The sequence below is a fragment of the Salvelinus alpinus genome, chromosome 29 (genome assembly GCF_045679555.1).
Source record: "Salvelinus alpinus chromosome 29, SLU_Salpinus.1, whole genome shotgun sequence".
In the NCBI taxonomy this organism is placed as follows: Eukaryota; Metazoa; Chordata; class Actinopteri; order Salmoniformes; family Salmonidae; genus Salvelinus; species Salvelinus alpinus.
The window spans coordinates 44741776-44764245 of NC_092114.1; the positions used below are offsets into that span (position 1 = coordinate 44741776).

General features: G+C 45.5%; 1 protein-coding gene across 1 annotated transcript in view; it reads left to right on the top strand.

Annotated features, from left to right (window-relative positions):
• The first annotated feature begins 224 nt into the window (after window positions 1–224).
• The window catches only part of LOC139558807 (adhesion G protein-coupled receptor B1-like), a 28546-nt gene continuing 6300 nt past the window's right edge, over window positions 225–22470 (top strand). Inside the window, exons 1-19 of the mRNA XM_071374251.1 lie at window positions 225–683; window positions 5473–6381; window positions 7248–7397; window positions 7534–7632; window positions 7832–8002; window positions 8243–8407; window positions 9857–10021; window positions 10193–10357; window positions 10519–10620; window positions 10746–10852; window positions 11305–11499; window positions 11688–11756; window positions 13309–13417; window positions 14275–14418; window positions 14668–14737; window positions 15032–15134; window positions 15427–15470; window positions 18711–18837; window positions 22304–22407. Coding sequence (XP_071230352.1) covers window positions 5664–6381; window positions 7248–7397; window positions 7534–7632; window positions 7832–8002; window positions 8243–8407; window positions 9857–10021; window positions 10193–10357; window positions 10519–10620; window positions 10746–10852; window positions 11305–11499; window positions 11688–11756; window positions 13309–13417; window positions 14275–14418; window positions 14668–14737; window positions 15032–15134; window positions 15427–15470; window positions 18711–18837; window positions 22304–22407 — 2807 coding nt within the window. The 5' untranslated portion in view covers window positions 225–683; window positions 5473–5663. The remainder of the gene's footprint in view (window positions 684–5472; window positions 6382–7247; window positions 7398–7533; window positions 7633–7831; window positions 8003–8242; window positions 8408–9856; window positions 10022–10192; window positions 10358–10518; window positions 10621–10745; window positions 10853–11304; window positions 11500–11687; window positions 11757–13308; window positions 13418–14274; window positions 14419–14667; window positions 14738–15031; window positions 15135–15426; window positions 15471–18710; window positions 18838–22303; window positions 22408–22470) is intronic.

Here is a 22470-nt window from a genome sequence, read left to right on the forward strand (position 1 = left end):
CGTCTATCTCTCTCCCTCCTTCTCCTGTCTCTCCCGCCCTCCCTTCTACACACTCACACGCACATGTACATACTTCTCCCCCGCCCCGCCCCCCCCCCCCCACCTTTGCGTTGTCTCACTCACTTCAATGTGTTATCCACGCAGAGACTCCGACTCAGAGCAGGGGGGGGCGGGGTAGGATAAATACTATTGAGAAGAGGCCACAAGGCACACTGAGACTGAAACCCACTTTGCAGTGCAAGACCCACAAGCAGGACTCCGAAGCCGGGAGTAAAAGTACCAACGATATATTGGAGCTCATAAAGAAAAGACAAGAACACATCTTTTGCTTTTAGGACTTTTTGAAGCTCCGATATACAATCAATTCGATATTTGGCTATAGTCAGTTTACCTGGATATAGCAACCAAGAAAAGTTGGTAGTACACTCTTTGGAGTTTGGTCAGAGTCGTTTTATTTGACTTTTGCTTGTGGAAGTGGACACTGCTCTAGAACTTGGGATCGATCCGATACAGTCGTGTCTGGACTTGCAATTTACAGTTTCTGCCGTCGCCCCTTGCTGAACGTTTATGTCCCGAACATTCTGCGATGACAACGTGAAGACTCCGAAAGTTGCTTCCTGAATCCAGCTCGAAGAATTGTGGACTTTTGGATGGAGAGTGTACACTAAAAGAACATTCTCAAGGTACAGTAGCATCCGATTCAATTGGTTGATTCATGTTTTACGTGTTTTGTTGCTTTGTCTTTTTGACAGTTCAATCGTGTGCTTTGTCCTAGTAGTGCTTGTTCAAATAGTTGGTATTGCAATGTTTTAGTTTTTTTTCTTGATGTGTTTACATGGAAGCTTATGTGAGAAAGTTGTCTCTTCGTATGTGAAAAACCTGCCAGACTTTTGGAGAGTTTAGGTACTGGAATCTTAGCATGACTACAGTCAGTGTAACGGAGCACGCGTTAAGACTCAGTCGCTATACATGGTGCTGAACAACGACATTCTGACTCGGTCGCTGTCCATGGTGCTGAACAACGACATTCTGACTCGGTCGCTGTCCACGGTGCTGAACAATGAGAGTCGGGTTCAGTCGCTGTCCAAAACCCTGTCAAAGTATTTCCGTTTGTTTGCAATCGTCTTATTGTTGCAATATTGTGACTTCAGAGAACATTATTGCCGCAACCTGCACAAGGGATTCACGATTAGCCCGCAACAACACCACACGAAATGACAAGCTTTATGCATGTGGATCAAGCATGCAAATGCAAATCACTTCAACAGGTCTCTCACGTACTGCTCCACATGTTCCTTCTCTCCCTCCAAATCGCCTTTAAGGTATTTTGTGGGAGCAAAGGAACTATCATTCCACCTTGAGAATAGCCGTCCAGATCCATTTGGGCTACACGGATCTGAACGGTATATGTTGCATTGTCTGATCGCGGAAAAATCGTCCACGTATTAATGATATGATGCAATTGCTTTACCCTTGGAGATATCAACTTGATGACTCTTTTGTAAGTTTGCACTCAGCCGGGCAATATTTTTCAATGTCCCTGTGCGCTATATGTAATTTCATACAGACACGGACACAGACAGACATCATAAGAAACCGTGTTGCAATGAGCTTGTAAATTGGAAGTGATTTTGATGACAGCGTGAATTTTCATCATGTTTATAACGAATGTTATGAACATTTCTGCCGTGGGACTGGTGATATATTGTCACATGGAAAAGCAGCAGAAATACGCATGCATCGCATTCATCAACAGGTTGCTCTGCCGAAGTTTCTCAGTGTGCAGTGATGGTTTCTTTTAACTGTCCAATATTCCCGACTATCACAATTATACCCTGCTGAACTCTGATTAATCTCTGAATTTGATTTGATTTAATAACGTCTGTTAAGAACCTATTATTTGATCATGCAACATTTGCTATTCATATTGCTTAAATAGAGAATAGCACATACCAATGGTTTCATGTTTACCATTTCAGTTTTAGTTTATTCTATGACTACGAAACTAGAAAAACACTTAATAGTCATCAGAAAGTGTCTTCCCTGCTTTGATGACCTTCCTAAATCATGATATCAGTGCATGTATGTTGTTTTGGCATTTCTTTGACTCAGTGTTCTTTGACTCAGTGTTTGACTCAGTGCTTCGGGACTTAAGACACAGGAGCACATACAGACGACTTGTTTTCAAAACAAGATTTTAAGTTGCTAACTTGCTGCCTGCTGCCATTGCACAACATTCACCAAAAGTGCATTTGGAAAACACGCGCACACAGTTGCCACAGCAACTGATCTGACTCTTACCACAGGTCTCCAAAACAAAGGGGGGCTGTTAGAGGCAGTAGTGCTTTTATAATGTGAATAATTAGGACGGTTTTGTTTCAGTGCTAACAAACAAGTCAGATCTCATAGAAAGCCACAAAGGGTGTAAACTTGGAATGAAACAAGCATATTTAAAGGTTGCAAAAAGCTGTCTTGGCTTGCACATGGCACGCAAATGAAAAGAAACAGCTTGAGCCATTTATTTGACTTGATGGCCCCAGAGAAAGTTTTTTTTTTTTTTCTTCATGTTTTTGCTTTTGCTGTGAAAGTCAGCAGAAAGAGAGCAATCTTGCAGAGAAAGGGGAAATTTGGGGACGCGAAGTAGAAATGACCTCCCCCCCTCGTTCACCCCACCACCCCCCCCCCCCCCCCCCCCCCCCCTAGTGTTTCCATCACAGATGGTTCAGTTGCCGCTTGCTTACTCTCATCTCTCCCTTCTCCAACCTCTGCACAAAAAGATACACAGTGATAGAAGATCTGGAGATTTGTTTGGTCACCTGCGACAGCTGTGGACTTAATTTGCTGCATGTGATCTTTTCTGTGTTCAAACACTTCATATACATATTACAGGCAGTGTAGAATAGAGCGAGCTGTGTGGCAATGTACTATGATTTGACTCTGATTAGAGTAGTCAGGACTTGACAGCCACAGGTATATATATATCCTGCTGGCAGAATACTTGTCAACTGATCTGTGATTGCCTTCAAAACAACCACATACGTACAAGGGGTAATGGTTTCTGTGGCAGCAATAGAACTCACCCCGCACACACACCCAGTACTTTCTCACAGCTCTCCATTTTCATTAGTCATGCAAACCCATGGCCCTTCTGGCTTAAAGCGATTCTTCTATCTCTGCAGATCTCCTGTGAAGTCTTGAATCATTGTACTTCAACATAGATATGTTGTACACATTCCTAAGTCCACATCCCCGGAGAGAAACAGGAGTGTTTGTTTACCGGGGTGTTAGTGCTGATGGGTGCATGGTGTTATGCAAAGCACAGCATTAGCTCTCTGATGACAAATGCCACTTGAAAGCTGTGCATCACAGCACAAACAGACAGAGAGCACCTGATGGTAATTTAGCTCTTTCCCCTCTTCTGAATTTTACACCAATCTGCACAAATAAAATTCATAACAGCTGTTTCCATAACTACCAACTGATTACGCGTAGGCTGCCTGCTTTTGTCGAAATGTTGTTGACGACAGCGAGCTAGGGAGAGGGAGAGAGGTAGAGATGGAGCGATGAAGACAGAGAGAGAGGGAGGGAGCGAGGGAGGGAGGGAGAAAGGGGCTGTAAATGTGACAGCCATAAAAAAAAATCTCTCCTCAGTCCTCACCCCATTTAAAGCCCATTTATGGAGCTTCCGGATGGTTACTGGGTGGCGGAGGGAGAAGAGAGAGTGAGAGACATACTCCCACACAAGCATAGGTCTACCTCAGAGGGAGAGTATAGGAAGGAGGCTGGTGCAGAGCTCGGGATGGGCAAATTAATGATATGGTCTAGCTTTGAAGGATGCAGGTGCACCGCTGCTGAGAGAAGGAAGGAGGAGGCAACGCTGAAGTTGTATTTCAAGTTTTTTTTTGTATATCATTCTGCACCTGGTTGTACCTCCTGCTACTCCACTCACCCAATAACTTAGCCAAGGCTTTGAATCCCTTTACAGACTTAATTGTAATGTTTAATTATTTGTGAATTACTCGGCATCAGTTGGTGGGTTAATAGTGTTTTAGGGCTTCTTCCGACATTAGTCACTAGCTCAAGAAGACTGGGCTGCCATAGGGACATGTAGCAGGAAGAATAGCCTTGCCCTGCATGCATGAGAAAGTTGTTGCTGAGCAACAGTCTTCTTCTCTCCTTATTCCCCCTCAGGTCCAGGGAACGCCCCCGAACCTAAGTCACCATAACACCTAGACAATGTGCAACCTCATCAAGTATAAGGTGCCAAATGGAGAGTCCAGTACAGGGCTACTGATCTTGTGTGCTCTTTGTTCCAGGGCCAGATAGGGTTATTCATATATATGACTTGACAGATACAGATGTAGGATCTTCATTTGAGCCAGTTTGCTACTGCAGGAAAATAATCCTGCAGCAACATGCCATTTTAATTTTATTATTATTATGTGGATGATAATTAATGGAGATTTTTGTAGGGGTTGATACATTTTTCGTAAAAGAAAATAAAGTCTGAAGCTATTAAATGAGAATAACAAACCTCAAATACACTACAAGTTTTAAATGTGATCCAATTCAGATCTTGCATCTGTACCTATCTCCACAGGGCATTGTAGTGCAGCAACTACATACTGTATATGTTGGTTTACATCTAAACACATTTAGGGTGCGAAAAGCAATGTTGCATGAGTGTCATCCCAATGCACCCCACAGCTGCATATTCTAGTGTGGGAACTGGCAATCAAATAGACCCTCCCTTCAGTCTGCCCTGAATGGGGCTCCTGATAACCAAGGCTTCTTCATTTTTGAGGGAACGTAATAGGCAAGGGTCAAACAAAGTTCATGCAACTTGTGGAGCTGTAAGTGAGATCGATGACTTAACTTTACCATCTTGCCCTTGCTTCTCAGATTCCTGGGCATTGTAGAGTGTAATTGACTCTAAGGGTTGTCTGCGGTTCACACTGGCAACGCGCCAGCACAGACGTCAGCCTGACGCACTTCGGTTAGCATTTAGCGGCACATTCCCGTGTGTGGGAGGAAAGAGCGAGAGAAAGAAAGAGAGAGAAATTGAGAGAGAGCGGAGGCTAGCCGGCTGCAAAGGACTGTAATTGCAGGTCCACACACTGTTATTATGCTCTGGACCCTCAGTGCATTTGTTCACTGGAGAGATCTGCGGCTGCACAGTATTGCTAATCACAGGCTCAACACTCAAGTGGAGATAGATGTAATCAGGAGACTGGGAATTATTTTTCACCTTTATTTATACAGGTATGTCAATTACCTCAATTAAGACCAAATTCTGACTAACAATGATGACCTGTGCAGGTTGCAATGCGTATATGTATATTATAAGTTAGTTCTGAAGAATTCCTGAATTCACCATAGGGCCGAGGTACCTCTTGGTTGGTTCTGATCAGAGAATTGTTACACTTAGTGACCTGTCATGTTTCGTTTTTTTCTCTTCCCTTTATCCAACAGACACATCTTTGACATATGGCTGTCTGTCTGTCCCACGGAAGCCTTTAAACCCCATCCCGTTCCTCAGAGAGCAAACCAACAAGTTCCAAGCAACTGAAGTCACATCGCAACAAATTACATAAATAGAGGAGAGAGAAAAGAGTGAAATCGATTTGAGTCCCCTTGAAACGTCCTCTCGAAGCGACCACAGAATGGCGTGGTCACCTTCCCGGTCGGGGCCCTTAGTGGCCCTTGTGGCCCTCCTTTTCCTCGGTTTGACTTCCAGCATCCCGTCTGGCCCGGCCTCTGATACCTGCGCCACCCTGGAGCAGAGCCGCTTCTTCGGGCTGTTCTCTTCGACCGCCAACCTGCCCTCCACGCCGTGCTCCTGGACCCTGCAGAACCCAGACCCTCGCCGCTACACCGTCTACATGAAGATCACCAAGCCCACTGACTCCTGCCTGCCCCGCCAGGTCAAGACCTTCCAGTTCGACTCCTTCATCGAGACCTCTCGCACCTACCTGGGTATGGAGAGCTTTGATGAAGTCGTCCGATTGTGCGACGCTTCAACATCTGTCACCTACCTGGAGTCCAGCAAGCAGTTCCTGCAGCTACGCAAGGTGGCGCCAAGACACGGCCTGGAGATTGTGGAGGGAGAGAGCAGCGGTGAGTTCAAGGCCGAGTTCCTGGTGGTGGGCAAGAGGAACCCCAGTATGCCAGCCTGTCAGAAGCTGTGCCAGTGGCTGGAGAATTGTTTGTCCACCAGCACCCATCCCAACCCCTGCGGCATCATGAACACCCCCTGCCAGTGCTGGGAGACCCCCGTCAGGAAGCCCGGCGGCTGCTACCGTGGAGGCGTCTACCTGGAACAGTGCATCCCAACCCCCCGAGACATTGGACGTGACATTGTACGTGACATCGAAATCATAAGTGAGTAGAGTTACCACCACCTAACTGGCTTTTGTGTGTAATGCTCAATGTCCACGAATCCACTTGTCTGTTTTTGTTATCCCATCCAATAGAGTCTAGACTAGATCTCTGTCTGGCTGATAGGAATCATGTTCCCTTGGAAGCACAGCCTCCCCATGCTGACTCAAACTAATCAACCCTCCCCCCCCCGTTAATGATCTAAATTCTAGAGGTATAGAGAACGTGAGGTTCTGATGAAGATGTGTCCTTTGCTGCCCCAGTATCATAAGGCATAAATGAAGGGTGTTAGGAAGAGACTGTGTGCCTCCTTAAGGTCTAAGTGGTCAGATTGCTCCCACTGCACAGAGTGTTAGCTCGCCATTTTGTTTTCATGGAAGGCGGACATGTTTGCTGGCTCTTTGCTGGGGGATTGAGGGATGCAAAAGGCACACACACAGTGTACACAAAGCCCTCACAGTTAGCTGGCACAGGAAATCGAAGCCAATCAGTTGCAGTAACCATAGCAACACGCCAGCCTTGCACACCGTGCTTTCCAGGGCGCTGGAAAGCAAACAATCATTTCAAATGAAAAACTTTTATCTAGTATGGTTTCTCACAAAGAGCTGTCCTTGTGCGTTTCTCCTTAGCTCCCTGACAGGCACAGTAACTGCCAGTTACATTTTTTTACATCGAAATCCTTGAGAACACTACCTGAAAAAACATTTACATTCTTACTGAACTGTAGCAATTTCTATATTTACATTTCTGAGCGGTAGGGCTTTTTAAGAAAGAGTTAAGCTCCATCCACATCTATATACCATCTTCAAGAAGGATGTCTCTGGACTTGTGTGTCATGCCAATGTGTCTCTTGTTTTTCTCTTCTGCAGAGGGCTGGAATGGGTGGGGCCGCTGGTCTGAGTGCAGTATGGAGTGCGGGGGTGGAGTCCAGGTGCGCAGCCGAGCCTGTCATCCAGAGGATAGTGTGTGTGAAGGCGTGGTCGAAGAGGGGCGGGCCTGCAACCCTCAGCCCTGCATTGGTGAGTCTACCTGTCAATCGAGCTGTCTCTCTGTTTTCTTGGAAGTCTGTAATGTCTAACCTACTGTCTGTCTTTGTGTTGATCTGTTTGGAAGCAGCTTGAGTTTCAGCTCACTAACCATCCTTTACCTCCACAGGTCAAGTGCGCAGCCGTAGCCAAGTCCTAGCTTCCATTGTTGGCCTGAAAAGAGAGAACGTTGATGTTGCTAGTACTGGAGTCGTGGCCCCTCAAACAGGTGAGACACACATTTTGGTGATAAAGGATAAAAAAATCAATTTTTGGATATAGTTGGAGAGGTGTTTACAATAGTATAATACATTTAAGAGACCGGTAGATCATTTGCTGTATGTCATGTACAGCTTAGCTCTACCATATAAGTCGTGTTACGGCTGCCAGACCTTTAGCGCTGACTCTTTGACCCCTGACCTTTGTAGTGGACGCTGCTGCGGTTGCAGATGAGTGGTCCCCCTGGAGTGTGTGTTCAGTGAGCTGTGGAGAGGGCTGGCAGGCCCGCTCCCGTTTCTGTGTTACCTCCTCCTACAGCACCCAATGCACCGGCCCCCTCCGCGAGAACCGGCCCTGCAACAACACCATGGTCTGCCCCGGTAAGTGGTGGCTCATTTACCGGGGGCCGTGTTTGGGGTGGTGTTTAGGGTGTGTGTAAAAATCACAACTCCACCTAGTGGATAGCTCATGAAATGGTCCCCTCCTTGAACTCACCGTCAATATCCAAAGACCCTCCAACTCAGTTACCTATGAATAAATCATATTACTTTTGAGGGCAAAACCATCATGTAAAAAGGTATGTTCGGTGACATGGTCTGAATTTTTCCTCTTGTTTTCAGTTGATGGAGCTTGGGACGAGTGGTCCCCATGGAGCCTGTGCTCGTCCACCTGCGGCCGTGGTTACCGTGACCGCATCCGCACCTGCAAGCAGCCCCAGAACGGAGGAGAACCCTGCAAGGGACCCATCAAACAGACCAAGTTCTGCAACATCGCAGTCTGCCCAGGTTAGCCTTATTGCTTACTTAATTATGATATATGCCACTTAGCTGACTCTTTTATCCAAAGCAACTTACAACAGTGAGTGCATACATTTAAGTATATGTGAACCTAGCGGGAATTGAACTCACAACCCTAACTCAGCCACACAGGACCACTTACTCACTCATCTTAATGAGCATGTCTTTGTCAATGGGTTGGCTTTGTCACTGACCCCTGTGGGAAGAACTCTGACTGACTAAGATACGTTCACTCTCAAGGCTTTTCTCTTTCCTCCTTCCTCCTTCCTGACTTCCTACCCGTTCTAACTCACATCTAAAATCCGTTAGTAATGGTGGTTATCGTGGGGAGTAAAGTGCAGGTTTGGCATCACATCTGACGTACTGTATCTGCAGAACAAATGCCTGCAGGGCTTAGTCATGGGCTATACAGGCAGTGAGTCATACACTCCTCATGGTCATCCTCACCACTCTCACTCTCTCACACACACACACACACACACCGTGATACATGATACATACACACCGCCCACTGGCAGTGAATGGTTAGTCCTCTTCTCTCTCACCTGAATGTTTAGTCAGTCTGATACTTAGACGTTTTTTAACTATAATAACTATGGCTTTATATTTGCAATTCCGTTATTCACTTAGCCCGTAACTGATTTTCTGCCGTTCCTCAATACTACTCAGTTAATTCATTCAATCTGCCTGGCCATGTAGTTTCATACTGTGGACAGCAGATGGCAATATGCACCACCAAGAGATGACCGCTGTAAATGACTGTCATTACTTTGGGAAAATCACATTTCTAACACTGGACTTGGTAGTGAGAAAAAAAGGCTACTACTTCATCCATGTAGGCTGAAGGGATCCCTTAATGAGGTGAAACTCGGGGAGCGATGGAATCCGATGTCCTCCAGAGACTCCTAATTAGGCCTGCCATCCCGTGTTGGGAAACATTGACCGCTATCTTAAATGGCACCCTATTCCCTATATAGTGCACTACTTTTGACCAGAGCCCATAGGATAGCTATAGGGCTCTGGTCAAAAGTAGTGCACTATGTCGGGAATAAGGTGCCAGTTGAGACGCAACCATTCGAAAAATAGGCCCATCATCTTTCTTCCCATACGACACATAGTTGTAGGCGTATGTTGACCTCCAATGAGCGAGCAGACATTTTTCTCCCTTTAAATAGAGTACACTTGATGAGGCTCTCCAACGACTGGAGGGTTTTGTGTGTCGTTTGAGGAAGGCAATTGGTTGGGGAGGCATTTAGAGTTAGAGACACCTGCAGTGGTGCATGAAGGACAAACGAGAACAGAATTTGGGCTCTCACTGCTACTTGGTCTCAAAGTAGGACATGTTGAAATGTTAATATCATCTCTGTGCCATGATGATTACTGGCCCGAGGCTTGACGGTGTCCTAATTCTCCACCTCCCTCTCTGGTTCCCTCTAGTGGACGGTGCCTGGAACGAATGGTCCGGTTGGACCACCTGCTCCGCCTCTTGCTCCAATGGCACCAAGCAGAGGACACGTGAATGCAACGGACCGTCCTACGGAGGCTCGGAGTGCCGTGGTGACTGGCGCGAGACCAACAACTGCTTCCTGAAAGATTGCCCAGGTAGATAGCTAGCACCACCAAGTTTGTAATGGAGACCTCTTTTGTCATAATAACTTGTCAAGTACCCTGTTCCAGGCGTAGTCTACATGTAAAAGGCCAGTACTGGGTACTATGGCTACTGGTCAGTCTGTTGAAGGTCAGGGAATAACGTTTGTTTGTCTCTCTCTGTAGTTGATGGACGCTGGTTATCATGGAGCTCATGGGGAAGCTGCAGTAAGACCTGTGGGGGAGGAAGCCAGCAGAGACAGAGGATGTGTGAAGGACCTTACTTTGGTGGGGAGCCTTGCCCTGGAGAGAGAGGAGAGCTGAGACGCTGCAACGAGAAAAGATGCCCAGGTCAGTGAGTCGAAACAACATGGCTGATGTGGGATGAAATCAAATTCAGTGGTTCAACACAAAACAAAAGTTTTCTAATACAACTTGACCAAAGACAACCAAGCAATACTTTGATTCAATGCAACCAAATATGCAACCAAGTCTCCTTCTCTTCTCTTCAGAACCCCATGAGATCTGTCAGGAGGAGACCGACGGTGATGTTGTGTGGAAGAGAACCCCAGCAGGAGATATGGCGGCCGTGACCTGCCCTACAGATTCAACAGGTTCAGTACATTAACACATGTTGCCCATTTTTCTGAAAATATACACATGTACTTCACATGTTTAAGTAATGTAATCATCCCTGTGTATGATCATGCTGACCTCCAGTACTCTGTCGTACACACAGGCTTGACCTTGCGCCGATGCACCCTTGGCGCTGTAGGCCTTGCTTATTGGGAGAATCCGACCTACATCAAGTGCATCTCCAAGGACTACCAGGATATTTCCACATTGGTAAGTTGACTAGATCAGAAAGGAGTGTCTGGAGATGTATCTTCCAACAACCCTGCTAGTTATGATCGTCTATTGTTGTCTCACACAATTAGTAGTCAATCCTTTAAACTCTGAAGATGCTGCCCTTAAAGTCATACTTTAAGATGGGGCTCACTACAATGATAGATACCTAATATGAAGATAGTTGAAAACACACCTCCACAACCTATGATTTCCCGGCAGTGTACTCAAGCTACGTTGTATCAAACTCAACTCTGGAACTCAAAGCGAGTTCCACTGCATTTTCTCATAGTTCCCCTCTAACCAGGGACTGATATAGACCTGGGACACCAGGTGCTTGCAATTAAATATCAGGTAGAACAGAAAACCAGCATGCTCCGGACCTCGTAGGGTAGGAGTTGAATGCTCTTGACCTAGAGTGTGACCTCTCCACTTACCCTCCCGTCCTATAGGCCCAGGATGGTGTTGATAAGGCTAAGAAGGGCTTGATGGCTGATGGGATTTCTGAGGTGATCTCCCGACTGAGGGCCACCTCTGATGAGGGGACCAAGTACAGCGGAGACCTACTGTCCATCATGGATGTCCTCAGGAACACCACTGAGATCTACAAAGGAGCTGGATACAGCCTGAGCAACGCTGATGTGGAGGTCAGTCAGAGATACTGTGTTGCTTTTGAATGAAGCATTGAAAATAAAATGGCAATGTGTATTGTCACTCACACATGGTAAAGCTATTCCTTTTGCCATGTGTGTGCTCTGACACTCCTCCAGCAAAGTATGATTTGGGCTTTATTTGATCAAGTCTAACACTGTCGCTCATATCTCCTCTTCTGCAGAACTATGCCCAGACAATCAGCAACTTACTGAAGGAGGAACATCATGACCAATGGGAGGAGGCACAGCTGGTGAGTGACAAGTTCTGAGAGCAGTGGACTTACGCAGCCTACTAATAGGTGTGAGTGGACGACTGTGTCACTGAGGAAAAAGAGTGGCGGAGAAAGTTTTTCTTCCTTTGTCAGGTTTGTGTGAGAGATGGAGTGGAGGAGAAAGTGCGGTCTGTGTTGTAAGTGTGAGAGCGAATGGGGGGGGGGGGGGGGGGGGGGGGTAGTGGTAACTGGTGGTACCTCATTAATACTCCCCCACAAAAAACATTCAGTTCCCTACCATGGAAATAATAGACTCCATAGTAAAAACAGGACACTCAGAGAAAGAATGGGCAAAAATGTGAGAGTATTGATTAAGAAAGGAACAGAACGTGTCTCATTTCAATCCTCACCCCTTGACTTCCCTCACACCGCCCCATACTGAAGATGGTGTTAGGAGCATGTTTTTTCAATCGAATTAGGATAGCACACCACCGTACTCTCTGTCTCACGTGTGCCTCACAGGGACTATTACATATAGAGATAAGTAGAAATCCACGTGACTCGTTTTTAACATGTTATGCTCTGAATCAGATGAGCCTCTTGAGAATTGTAAAGAAGACTCTTGGCGTTTTATCTCTTTTGTCATGACATTTTGCTACATGTTGATTTTGTTACTTTGAACACCTGTTCAAGTTAACTTTGACCTCCAGCCTCATGGATAGGATTAGTCCGGGTATTATTGTAATAGATATTGTGTTCTCAATAGCCTACTTGGTTCGATAAAAGTAACGCATATATTAGTATGGAAAACTCAAGTCACAAATCAAAAGGCGCCACATTCAGGGAATAACCATTTGCTTGTCAAATTGGAGATGAACTGATTATGAATTAGCCGTGTGCCAGTTCGGAGCAGAGAGAAAGAGCAAGGCAGACAGGGAGAATCACAGCGCCCACTCTCCAATCTGTGCGTCTCCATACCAACCCACAGACCATGGTCGTTGTAAAGAAGGGACACATACACAGACACTGTACAATATGTATTACACAGATATACACACCTTTCGCCCACATCGCTACAGTTCTGCGTCAGAGAGACGCAAGAGCTCTCCCTCCCATCCACAGAGAACAGAGAGAGAAAGAGGAGAGTGAATCGAACAGCGAGAAAAAGAGGAGAGTGAATCAACAGCCTGCTTGCCTGATGCCCATATATGTCCCTCCGGAAGTTAGGAGGCGCCACAGTCGATGATAGTGCTTTTCACTGCTCAGGAACATTAGTATTGTGAAAGAATAAGATACAATATGAAAGGCATTACATATACAGTGCGGTATAAGGCCTATACGTCCATTGTTCCTCTTTATGCCCAGCATAGATAAGCAATGCTATGAAAAACAAATAGTGCAAAACCGCCATTGTAATAATGACGCAATTTCAACCGGAAAACAACAAGTTCTGGTTGTAAATTCGTTGTAACGACGTTCATTCAACCAACTTGAAACCATCACTGGATGTTTCTGATTTTCCTTTATATAAATGTATGGTCTCCCCTCCTCTTTTCTTCCTTCTCGCTCCCTCCACTTATGTCTTCTCTAGATGGGCGCTAACGTCAAGGAGTTCTTGCAGCTCGTCGAGGACTTTGTGGACATGATCGGTATGCAGATGAAGGACTTCCAGGACATTTATGAAGTCACAGAGAATTTAGGTGAGCCCCCTAATTTTTCCTGGCAGCAGCTCTCCGCTCTTACATCCCACGGTGATTTGTCTTTACCTTTATCCGGCCACAGAGTGCATCGATCTTCATCATGTCACTGAAGAGAAGTTCTAGATTAACAAGGGAAAAAATGTATCTGTTATCACTGTGACATTTTGGCAGGCCCGTTAGTAGCTATCCATCTTCAAGATAGCACAAAACTATAGCAGCGGAAATATGTCAAATCAAATCAAATACAATTTTATTTGTCACATGCTTAGACAACAGGTGTTGGCTAATAGTGAAATGCTTACTTAGGGGTCCTTTTCCAACAAAGCAGAATTAAAGATTTTTAAAAAATTAAAAAAATTAAAAAGTGACACGAGGAATAAATATACAGTGAATAACTAATAAAAGAATGAGTAAAATAACATGGCTACATTTGGGAGCAGAAAATAACATGGCTGTCAACAGGGAGTACCAATACCGAGTCGATGAGCTAGATGCAAAGATACAAAGATAAACCCCATCCTGCATGTTACCAATTACGTGGGAGGAAGCTAGAATCAGATTGGGTTTCACATAAGCTCTCAGAGAAGGCACATACTGTCCAAACTGTAGAACTCAGACTTATTACTTGTCATGCCGTCTTGACTATAGCAAAGCTGACATTCACAATCCCAGTTCACACAGGATTCAGCAGCAACTCCTCCAGACAGTTAAAGAAATGATGCGTGACGCATGAAACCGTAGCTGTCCTTGGCTCTTCACTTACCAGACCATAAGGGAGTCGCAGTGTCCTATACACACCATGTATTCCAGGGACACTCTTTGACGCAACACCTTCCATCTCTTTTACTCCTTTCCAGTGTTGAGCATCCATAAGCGCCCCACAGCCATGACAACCGACTTCACCTTCCCAGTGAAAGGATGGAGAGGCATGATGGACTGGGTCAGGACCTCAGAGGAGAAGATCACTGTCTCCCGCGACGCTCTGTCCATCGACCAGTCTGGTGAGAATGGCATGCATACTGTATTTAAATAGTGTACGTTCACAACCACCGATGCATACATTGTACAGATAGCCTACAGATACACATGCATGTATGTATTTGTATGAAGAAACCGATAGAAGACAGTAAAACAAACAATTCTACGGAGTCTCGAAACACCTTGAAGCTCTCGTCTGTTCTTGTTGACACCCACTATTTTCTTCTCTCCTAGTGAATAATAATAATAATTGTGTATTTTGTCTGTTACAGAGGGCACCACTGCATTTGTGACCGGGATCATTCTGTACAGAAACCTCAGCTCTATCCTATCCTTCCAAAGGTAAGACTTTCCTACTGAATGACTCATACTCTATACTAGCACACTTTCACAGTGCCCTCTTGATACACCTTGGGGAAGGTAGACTTTCCTCCATTGAAACCCGGCAGGCACGGGACTGATTTACAGGCATATAGTTACTCACTGTACAAACCCCATTAAAACCATTTTAGCATTCCCCTGAAGTATTCGCCATTGATTGCCAATTTATCCCGTCAAATACTGGAAATGCTCCAACAGCACATGACCAATACTGTGCTTTTGTTTGACCAAATGTCCTGTCTCTTCTCTCCTCAGTAACAGCAGCGTACTCAACTCTAAGGTAGTTACGGTTGTGGTCAAGCCCACCCCAGGTCTGCTCTCCACCCCAGTGGAAATCGAGTTCCCCCACCTCCATAATGTAAGTTCCCATTGGATACCCACCTAATGGCCCTTTAGAACTACAAGTCCCCTAAGGGTGTTGTTTTAAACAAGTAGCAGTACGTTAAGTCGCATGAATAAACCTGCGTCATTATGGTAATGGAAAGTGGACGTTTTTAGTGCAGTAGGTGAGGTTGGGGTGAAAGAAACATTGGATGGTGGTTAGCGCCATGCTGTTGCGTCTCACGCGTGTGATAATAGATTGTCCAATTGGGCATCCCACGCATTTCCTTTTCCTTAGATCCTTACCCCGCCTTTTCTATTTTTTCCAGGACACCATCAATGAAACTTGCATCTCCTGGGATGAGAGTGAAACGTAAGTGGTGACTAATGTTGTTTACATCCCGTTTGTGTATTTCCATTCATAAATATCCATATTCTCATAATTCTGTCAACCCATTTGGTGATAGTTGATTATTCCAGAAAGCTCAAAGGCCATTCACTACTGCTTCTATCACTTGATATGAGCATTCGCCCTAGCTATATAAGTCACTGTGATGCAGTATTGTTGCAACTCTTGTAATTTCAATCATCTGGACAAGCAGGGACAGAGCATCAATAGACCATGTTGACGTGACCCATCTCTCTGGGCTTTAAGGGTAACAGCCGCTCTTATCCTCAGAGCCCCCTGTGACACCTTTCACTGATCAACAAGTCATCTGGATCCATCCATACCCCACTAACTAGACAGGGACACAACACAGAGGCAACATTTATGTCACGTTTAATTCCGAGTATAGCTAATCATCCAAAGACAATGGCAACTCTTCTTCTCCCATCTCTCCCGTGTCCATTTTGTCATTTTAGAGGTGAATAGAGGTTAACAGGAAGTGACACATGGACTTTTTAAAAGATGTTTAGATGCATTTTAATGCATCATGAATACCCCCCGCTGTTCAACTTACCCCCAGCTCTGGATCTATCACCGTGGGGCTTTGGGTGGATCCTAAATGTCACCCTATCCCCTATATCGCACACTACTTTTGACCAGAGCCCCATAGGGAATAGGTTGCCATTTTGGAGGCAGCCGTACTGTGCCCTCCTGAAGCACAGGTGGGCCATTTGCATTTAGATAGATTTGTACACTTGTGGAGCTCAGATAAGCACTGCAATGCATTCAGCTGAGGGCCCGTTCACATCCGCATCCCTTCCCTTCTCACCTGAGAAAAGCAGCCCAAGTCGAAAGAGAAGAAAAAAAGAGGAAGAGGAGAAAGTGTAATTAACTCCTACACTTTCAGAAGGGAGGGGGGTAGGAGAAGGGGATACGTGCCTCCAGCCAAATTAGTTTCATTTTAGGCAGCCGATGTGATTAATGCCTCGATGGAGGGAGGATAAGGGGAAATGGTAGAGAGGGAGAAGCCCTGGATCAGAGTTTTGGGTCAAAGTTGACTTTGTGGAGCAGCACTTGTTTGGTTTTTAGGCAGGCTCACTGGGGAAATGCCATTATTCTACATGTCCATTCAAGCCCAACTGTCTATGCTATGCTATGCTATGCTACAGACACACAGATTGAGGCCAAGTGCTAAACTAGGCTATTCTAGGGTCAGTGTCCATCTCTCAGTGACATGCTATTAGTATTAGATATTAGACATTAGACTCATTCCAAGCTAACATGCTCTGTCCGATCCCTTTTCAAAGCTACACAGTCAGATATTACATAGTTACACAAACCATACCAAGGAGCAATGCCTAGTCTACCCTCCACGTCACCTCGCAACTTCTAACCTATCTGAGTGATCTGAGGAATCGAGCAGGCGAGCAGGCGTTAAACTGTACTGGCAGCAGAGCAAAGCCTCCTCTCCAAGTTGACTTTGCTGTTGACTGCAGTGACTACTGCTATTTCCTCATAGTCTCCCTGCGATGCTTGACAGTGTGTGGACTAATGTCTGGGTAGGGGGGCTGGCTGGTGGTGGTAATCACAGCCTTTTGCTCAGGCAGGCTCACCAGTTTGTGCCCAGGGCCACGGTTCAATGCCTCGCTGCCTTTCTCGCTCCCTTTTCTCTCCCCCCTGACACTCGCGTCATGTGAAACACTGCGAGGTGACAGCATCTGCTGCCGCACAGTGCAGCCAGATAACTTTATCCCCATGTGTCATAATAGGGACGATGTCCCAGAACTAAATGTAGCGCTCTACTGTATAATCACTCACTCATGATGAGGAAAAGGGATTGTTGCTGTCTAAGATTGTTGATTACAATGTCTTTTAATGGTCATTGATGACAAGACTTTGCCCTTTGTCTCAATACCTACAACTGGATATTCTGGGATGAAAATCCATAGTGGCCATCTTAACTGAGAGTTAAAATGATACACAGTAGATATTCAAATGGTTTAGAGAATACCCTATGGCAGTCTTAGAGGTCATGCGGTGAAGTGATTCCCATGCCCACACCATAAGGCATGGTTTAGCAGAAGGGCACCAGTGAATTCCATCATATTTCTTATTTTACTCATACTTTTGAGAAAGTGTGACTATAGGCTTGTTGGGAATCACCAGTGTCCACCATCTCATATCTAATGCCTCTTGGGGAAGATGGTCAAGAATATAAATTAGACAGATTCTTGTTTATGTTTTTGGTAAAGTATTAGCAGCAATAGTGTTCATCCCATAGCACTTCATCCCAAGTGTTCATCCCATAGCACTTCATCCCAAGTGTTCATCCCATAGCACTTCATCCCAAGTGTTCATCCCATAGCACTTCATCCCAAGTGTTCATCCCATAGCACTTCATCCCAAGTGTTCATCCCATAGCACTTCATCCCAAGTGTTCATCCCATAGCACTTCATCCCAAGTGTTCATCCCATAGCACTTCATCCCAAGTGTTCATCCCATAGCACTTCATCCCAAGTGTTCATCCCATAGCACTTCATCCCAAGTGTTCATCCCATAGCACTTCATCCCAAGTGTTCATCCCATAGCACTTCATCCCAAGTGTTCATCCCATAGCACTTCATCCCAAGTGTTCATCCCATAGCACTTCATCCCAAGTGTTCATCCCATAGCACTTCATCCCAAGTGTTCATCCCATAGCACTTCATCCCAAGTGTTCATCCCATAGCACTTCATCCCAAGTGTTCATCCCATAGCACTTCATCCCAAGTGTTCATCCCATAGCACTTCATCCCATAGCACTTCATCCCAAGTGTTCATCCCATAGCACTTCATCCCATAGCAGGGCTGCCATTTCAGGTGTTAGAACTACATTACACTCATAGTTATTATAACAAAACTGTTTTTCTTGTGAAAGCAACAGGTTAATTTCAATATAATTTCTGTGTAATAAGACCTTAGATTTGGATAAAAACTCACACACATACCACATATCTTATCAATCACATATCAGATATATGAATTCCTCTGCATTTCAAATTACCATGCAAAACTGAAAGACCTGTGATTTGCTATTACAAATATGCTGGGCATATTTTATGTGGTCTTATTATAGACTAGGCTACAATGACTTTTTTGGGGATGGATGGTTTATTTGAGATATTTCTCAGGTAATGTTTCCTCTCTCATAACCCGCTGTTCCCTTTCACTCTCGCCCTGTGCAGTTCTTCGCTGCTTGGATCTTGGTCTGCGCGTAGCTGCAGAGCGGTCGCCGTTGATTCTTTCAGAACCAAATGCGTGTGTGACAGGCTCTCCACCTTCGCCATTTTAGCGCGGCTGAACCCTGCTATGGTAAGTGTTGCGCTTATTTACCTTGTGTTTCTTCAATGTTAATGTTCGTTATGTGTGTGTGATGGAAGAATTAAATGTAAACGTAGGCGTTGTTTTTCGAATGGCTCGGTTTCGCGCTGCCAGCCTCCCCCTCTTTGTCTCTGTGCAGGTGCCATTGACCATAGATAGGTTTGATAGACTGGTGATTTTAATGGTCAGATAAAGAACTGTGCAACAAACATGTCGATATTCGATACGGAATGCCATTTCTATCAAAATAACGATCGATTAATGGTAGGCTAATAATAGCCCGAATCGTTACATTTTAATGATTTTAATTTTTCAATTAGACTCATTGTCTTATTCAAATATGTGCAAATAACATTCCCGTGTGTGCATTAATAATCGGAGACAATTCTGTGTCATTTTTATCAATTGAATGAAATGGATAAATTAATGTTTAAAAACATAAAACTAAATGGTTTCATTGTAACCTACAAATAGAGTAAATAGCTACAAGCGTCACTTGAAAAATCATATCAGAATTTGTTCTACATATCAGAAATGTGTCTATTTTTCCATTTGATCAAGATTATTCATTCATGCATTTTGGGTATTCAAATTCATAGGGGGTTGCATTGCATCGTTTTCACAGCATGCATTGACTTGGTGGAACATATACTTTGATTAGTGTATTCATCCTATCAATACGCAAAGAGCTCTATTGCGCAAAGGCAAAGTGTAATTTACCCCAGTTTAGATTGTGCCTCCATAGCGGTTCACTCTTTAGTTGCCCTGGTAACGACTTCTGCAGCGCAAGCTTGGTCTGTGTGATTTTTGCTAACTGAGATATTGAGGAAAAACACCCCCACCATGAACAAAACCACACTGACAATCAACAGATAGGACAGGCTATTACAATTCAGAGAAATGCATGTTTGTCTCAGATCGGTTTAATTGCACATAGGATTACCTTCCATTCCACCTCAAAGATCAGATACTAACCTGTAGTGGGCTCAGCAGAATCGATATACAGCATGTCTAAGCCTATACAAATGCGCAGTCACTCAGTCAGTATGCTTGGACTGCATGATTCTATTGCATCTTGCAAAAGATGCTGCCAATCTGAACATAAGAGGTGCAATCTGGCCTGAACATAAGAGATGCAATCTGGGCTTTGTTTGTCTCCAGACCTGTTGTCATCGATTTGTTTTGTCTCTGTTGCCCGGTCTGGAAAAGAGAAAGGCAGCTACAGCGCCCCCTGTGTTTGTGAGAAGACAACAAAACCAGCCACCCCTACCTGCCCCCCATAGTCGACGGCCAGCTGCGCCAATCATTTCGCCTGCCAATACCTCTGAATCCTCTATTACACCCCCCCTCCCATCCTCCCCCCATCCCCTATGGGTCGCATCAAGTCTCTCTGAAAAATGCCAACGACTCTGGCCAATGAGAAGCGGATGTCTGGTTGTGCATTGATGGTTCCACCCGCCCCACCATCCTTTGATGTGTGCTGTAGACATTTTCAGTACTGTCCCTCCGCCTGCCAGCTGTATGGGAGAGGAGAGAACAGCCAGACACTGCAGTGTTTCAGCTCTCATTTGATAAGGTCTGCTTCCTGGACCCTGCACCAATGAGAACGTGTCTTGGACACATGGTCAAAGAGGCAGGAGTGGCCCACCTAGTTAGTCAGTGAAGATAACCTTGTCCAATGGACCCCAATTAGAGCGGTGCGCACTGGGTAATCAACCCTTACCACAAATGAAAATGCACACTTAATAGGCACCATAAAGGACTTTTTTTTTTCTCCTGTCCTGATTTTAGGTTTAGGAGAAAATGGGAACATTGGGATTCCTTCAAGGGCAAAAGCAAGACATGGCTCATGTTTAGATCAAACGCGCTGAATTACAGTTTCACTCAGTAGCCCATGGCGAAAGGCAGCATCAACCCAGATAGACAGACATATAGGGAGGGAGGCAGTGAAGCTAGCATACTGCTGCCACAGTTCTTTTTCTCCCTGGCATTAGCAAATGGCAGTTCAGCTCACCCCTCCGCTATCTGCCATCTGGTTTGGGAGCCTCTGATGTAGTTGGATCGATTTCTAAACAAATTTGCTGTGCTAATTTAGTATTTGGCTGCCGTAGGCCCGGGTTTGCCAGCTGTGCTGTGATATGAGGTATGTCCACGCAGAGAGCAGCGAGCGATATAGACAGCCCTCCAAGGCACCGCATTCATCCCCATTTTAGCCTCTCGGACATTATCTGCAATGCCAAAGTGATGTGGCTCTTGTGGTATTTCCTATGCTACAGACACAACATTTTGATGGGTTTATCATACAAATCCAATGGAGGGCGTAGCCAATTTCATTTTCCTCGCACCTCAGGTTTATCACATTTGAAGCGTTCTTTTGCTTTTGTTTTTCTTCCTCTGCATTTAGCTCGCTCCTTAGCCTTTCCCACCTCTTTATAAGTGCCACAATTCCCAACCCCTATCCAAATGTCTAATTAGATTCTTCGCCTATGAAGGCTTCCACATTCGGGCGCCTGAGCATGATTTGTCCGTGTCTCATTTGCACCACAGTGACGCGGGTTAATCTATGGTGTTAAATGAACTCAACCCCTCCAAAGTCTATCAAAGCACGGGGACGAAGCCCCCAGCCAATTAGCTGGTGGGAGTGGGTGGGGGGCAATGGGTCCCTCTCATCAGTATTGGTGCCCTCGTAGCCCCACAGGTCAGTCAGCATCAGGGCTAACAGGGTGCGCGACATCCTCTCCCGTGTGCCCGCTGCTAAGGGTTCAGTGTGCCAGGTCTGAGACACAGGCGGGCACTAGTAGGGCACTAAGCTGCTGTCAGAGGCGTGGGAGGTGATAACCTGTCCACTCCTACAGGGAGGGGTAACAAGACACTGGGCACACACACACACAGACACACAGACACACAGACACACACACACACACACACAGACACAGTAAAAATCCCCTCAAAGAAAGGCACCGCGGCGTATACATCTATGCAGATATCAGCTTGTAAGGATGCCTGGTGATACGTAGAAGCTGAATCGCCCGGGATAGTTCTCCCTCTCTTTCTCTCTCTCTCTCTCTTTCTCGCTCACCCTCTGCTTAGTAGTGGGAGATATATGTTCTGTATCCTCCATGCCTCGTTTGCTGGTTCAAAAGCTCAATGGGAAAACGCAGTGACCTCGGGCCGAGTCTTTGGCTCGCCGCTCCATCTTTCTGACACGTTCACCTTGGGGTCACCTTGCCTTAGCCGTGGCCTAATTGTGCCATTCAGCTGTCTGCCCACAGGGAGCCGTCTGCTGTTGCAGATAGCGCAGCAGAGAGTAGACTCACTGCCTGTGTGTGTGAGTGTGTGCGTGTGCATGTGCGTGTGTGTGTGTGTTTTCATGTGTTAGCCTTTTTCATGTGTGTGTGTTTGCTGGTGTGCAGCGTAGTAAGGGAATGTATTGTGTTGTCTTGTCTCCTCTCTACAGAACATGGATAAGAATCTGCTTCCCTCTGTGACGCTCATCGTAGGCTGTGGGGTCTCCTCTCTCACCCTACTGCTCCTCATCATCATCTATGTCTCCGTCTGGAAGTAAGTGCCCCCTGGAAGCAAAACCACTATTGCAAATTTCATATGTCTTTGTGTGCGCAACAC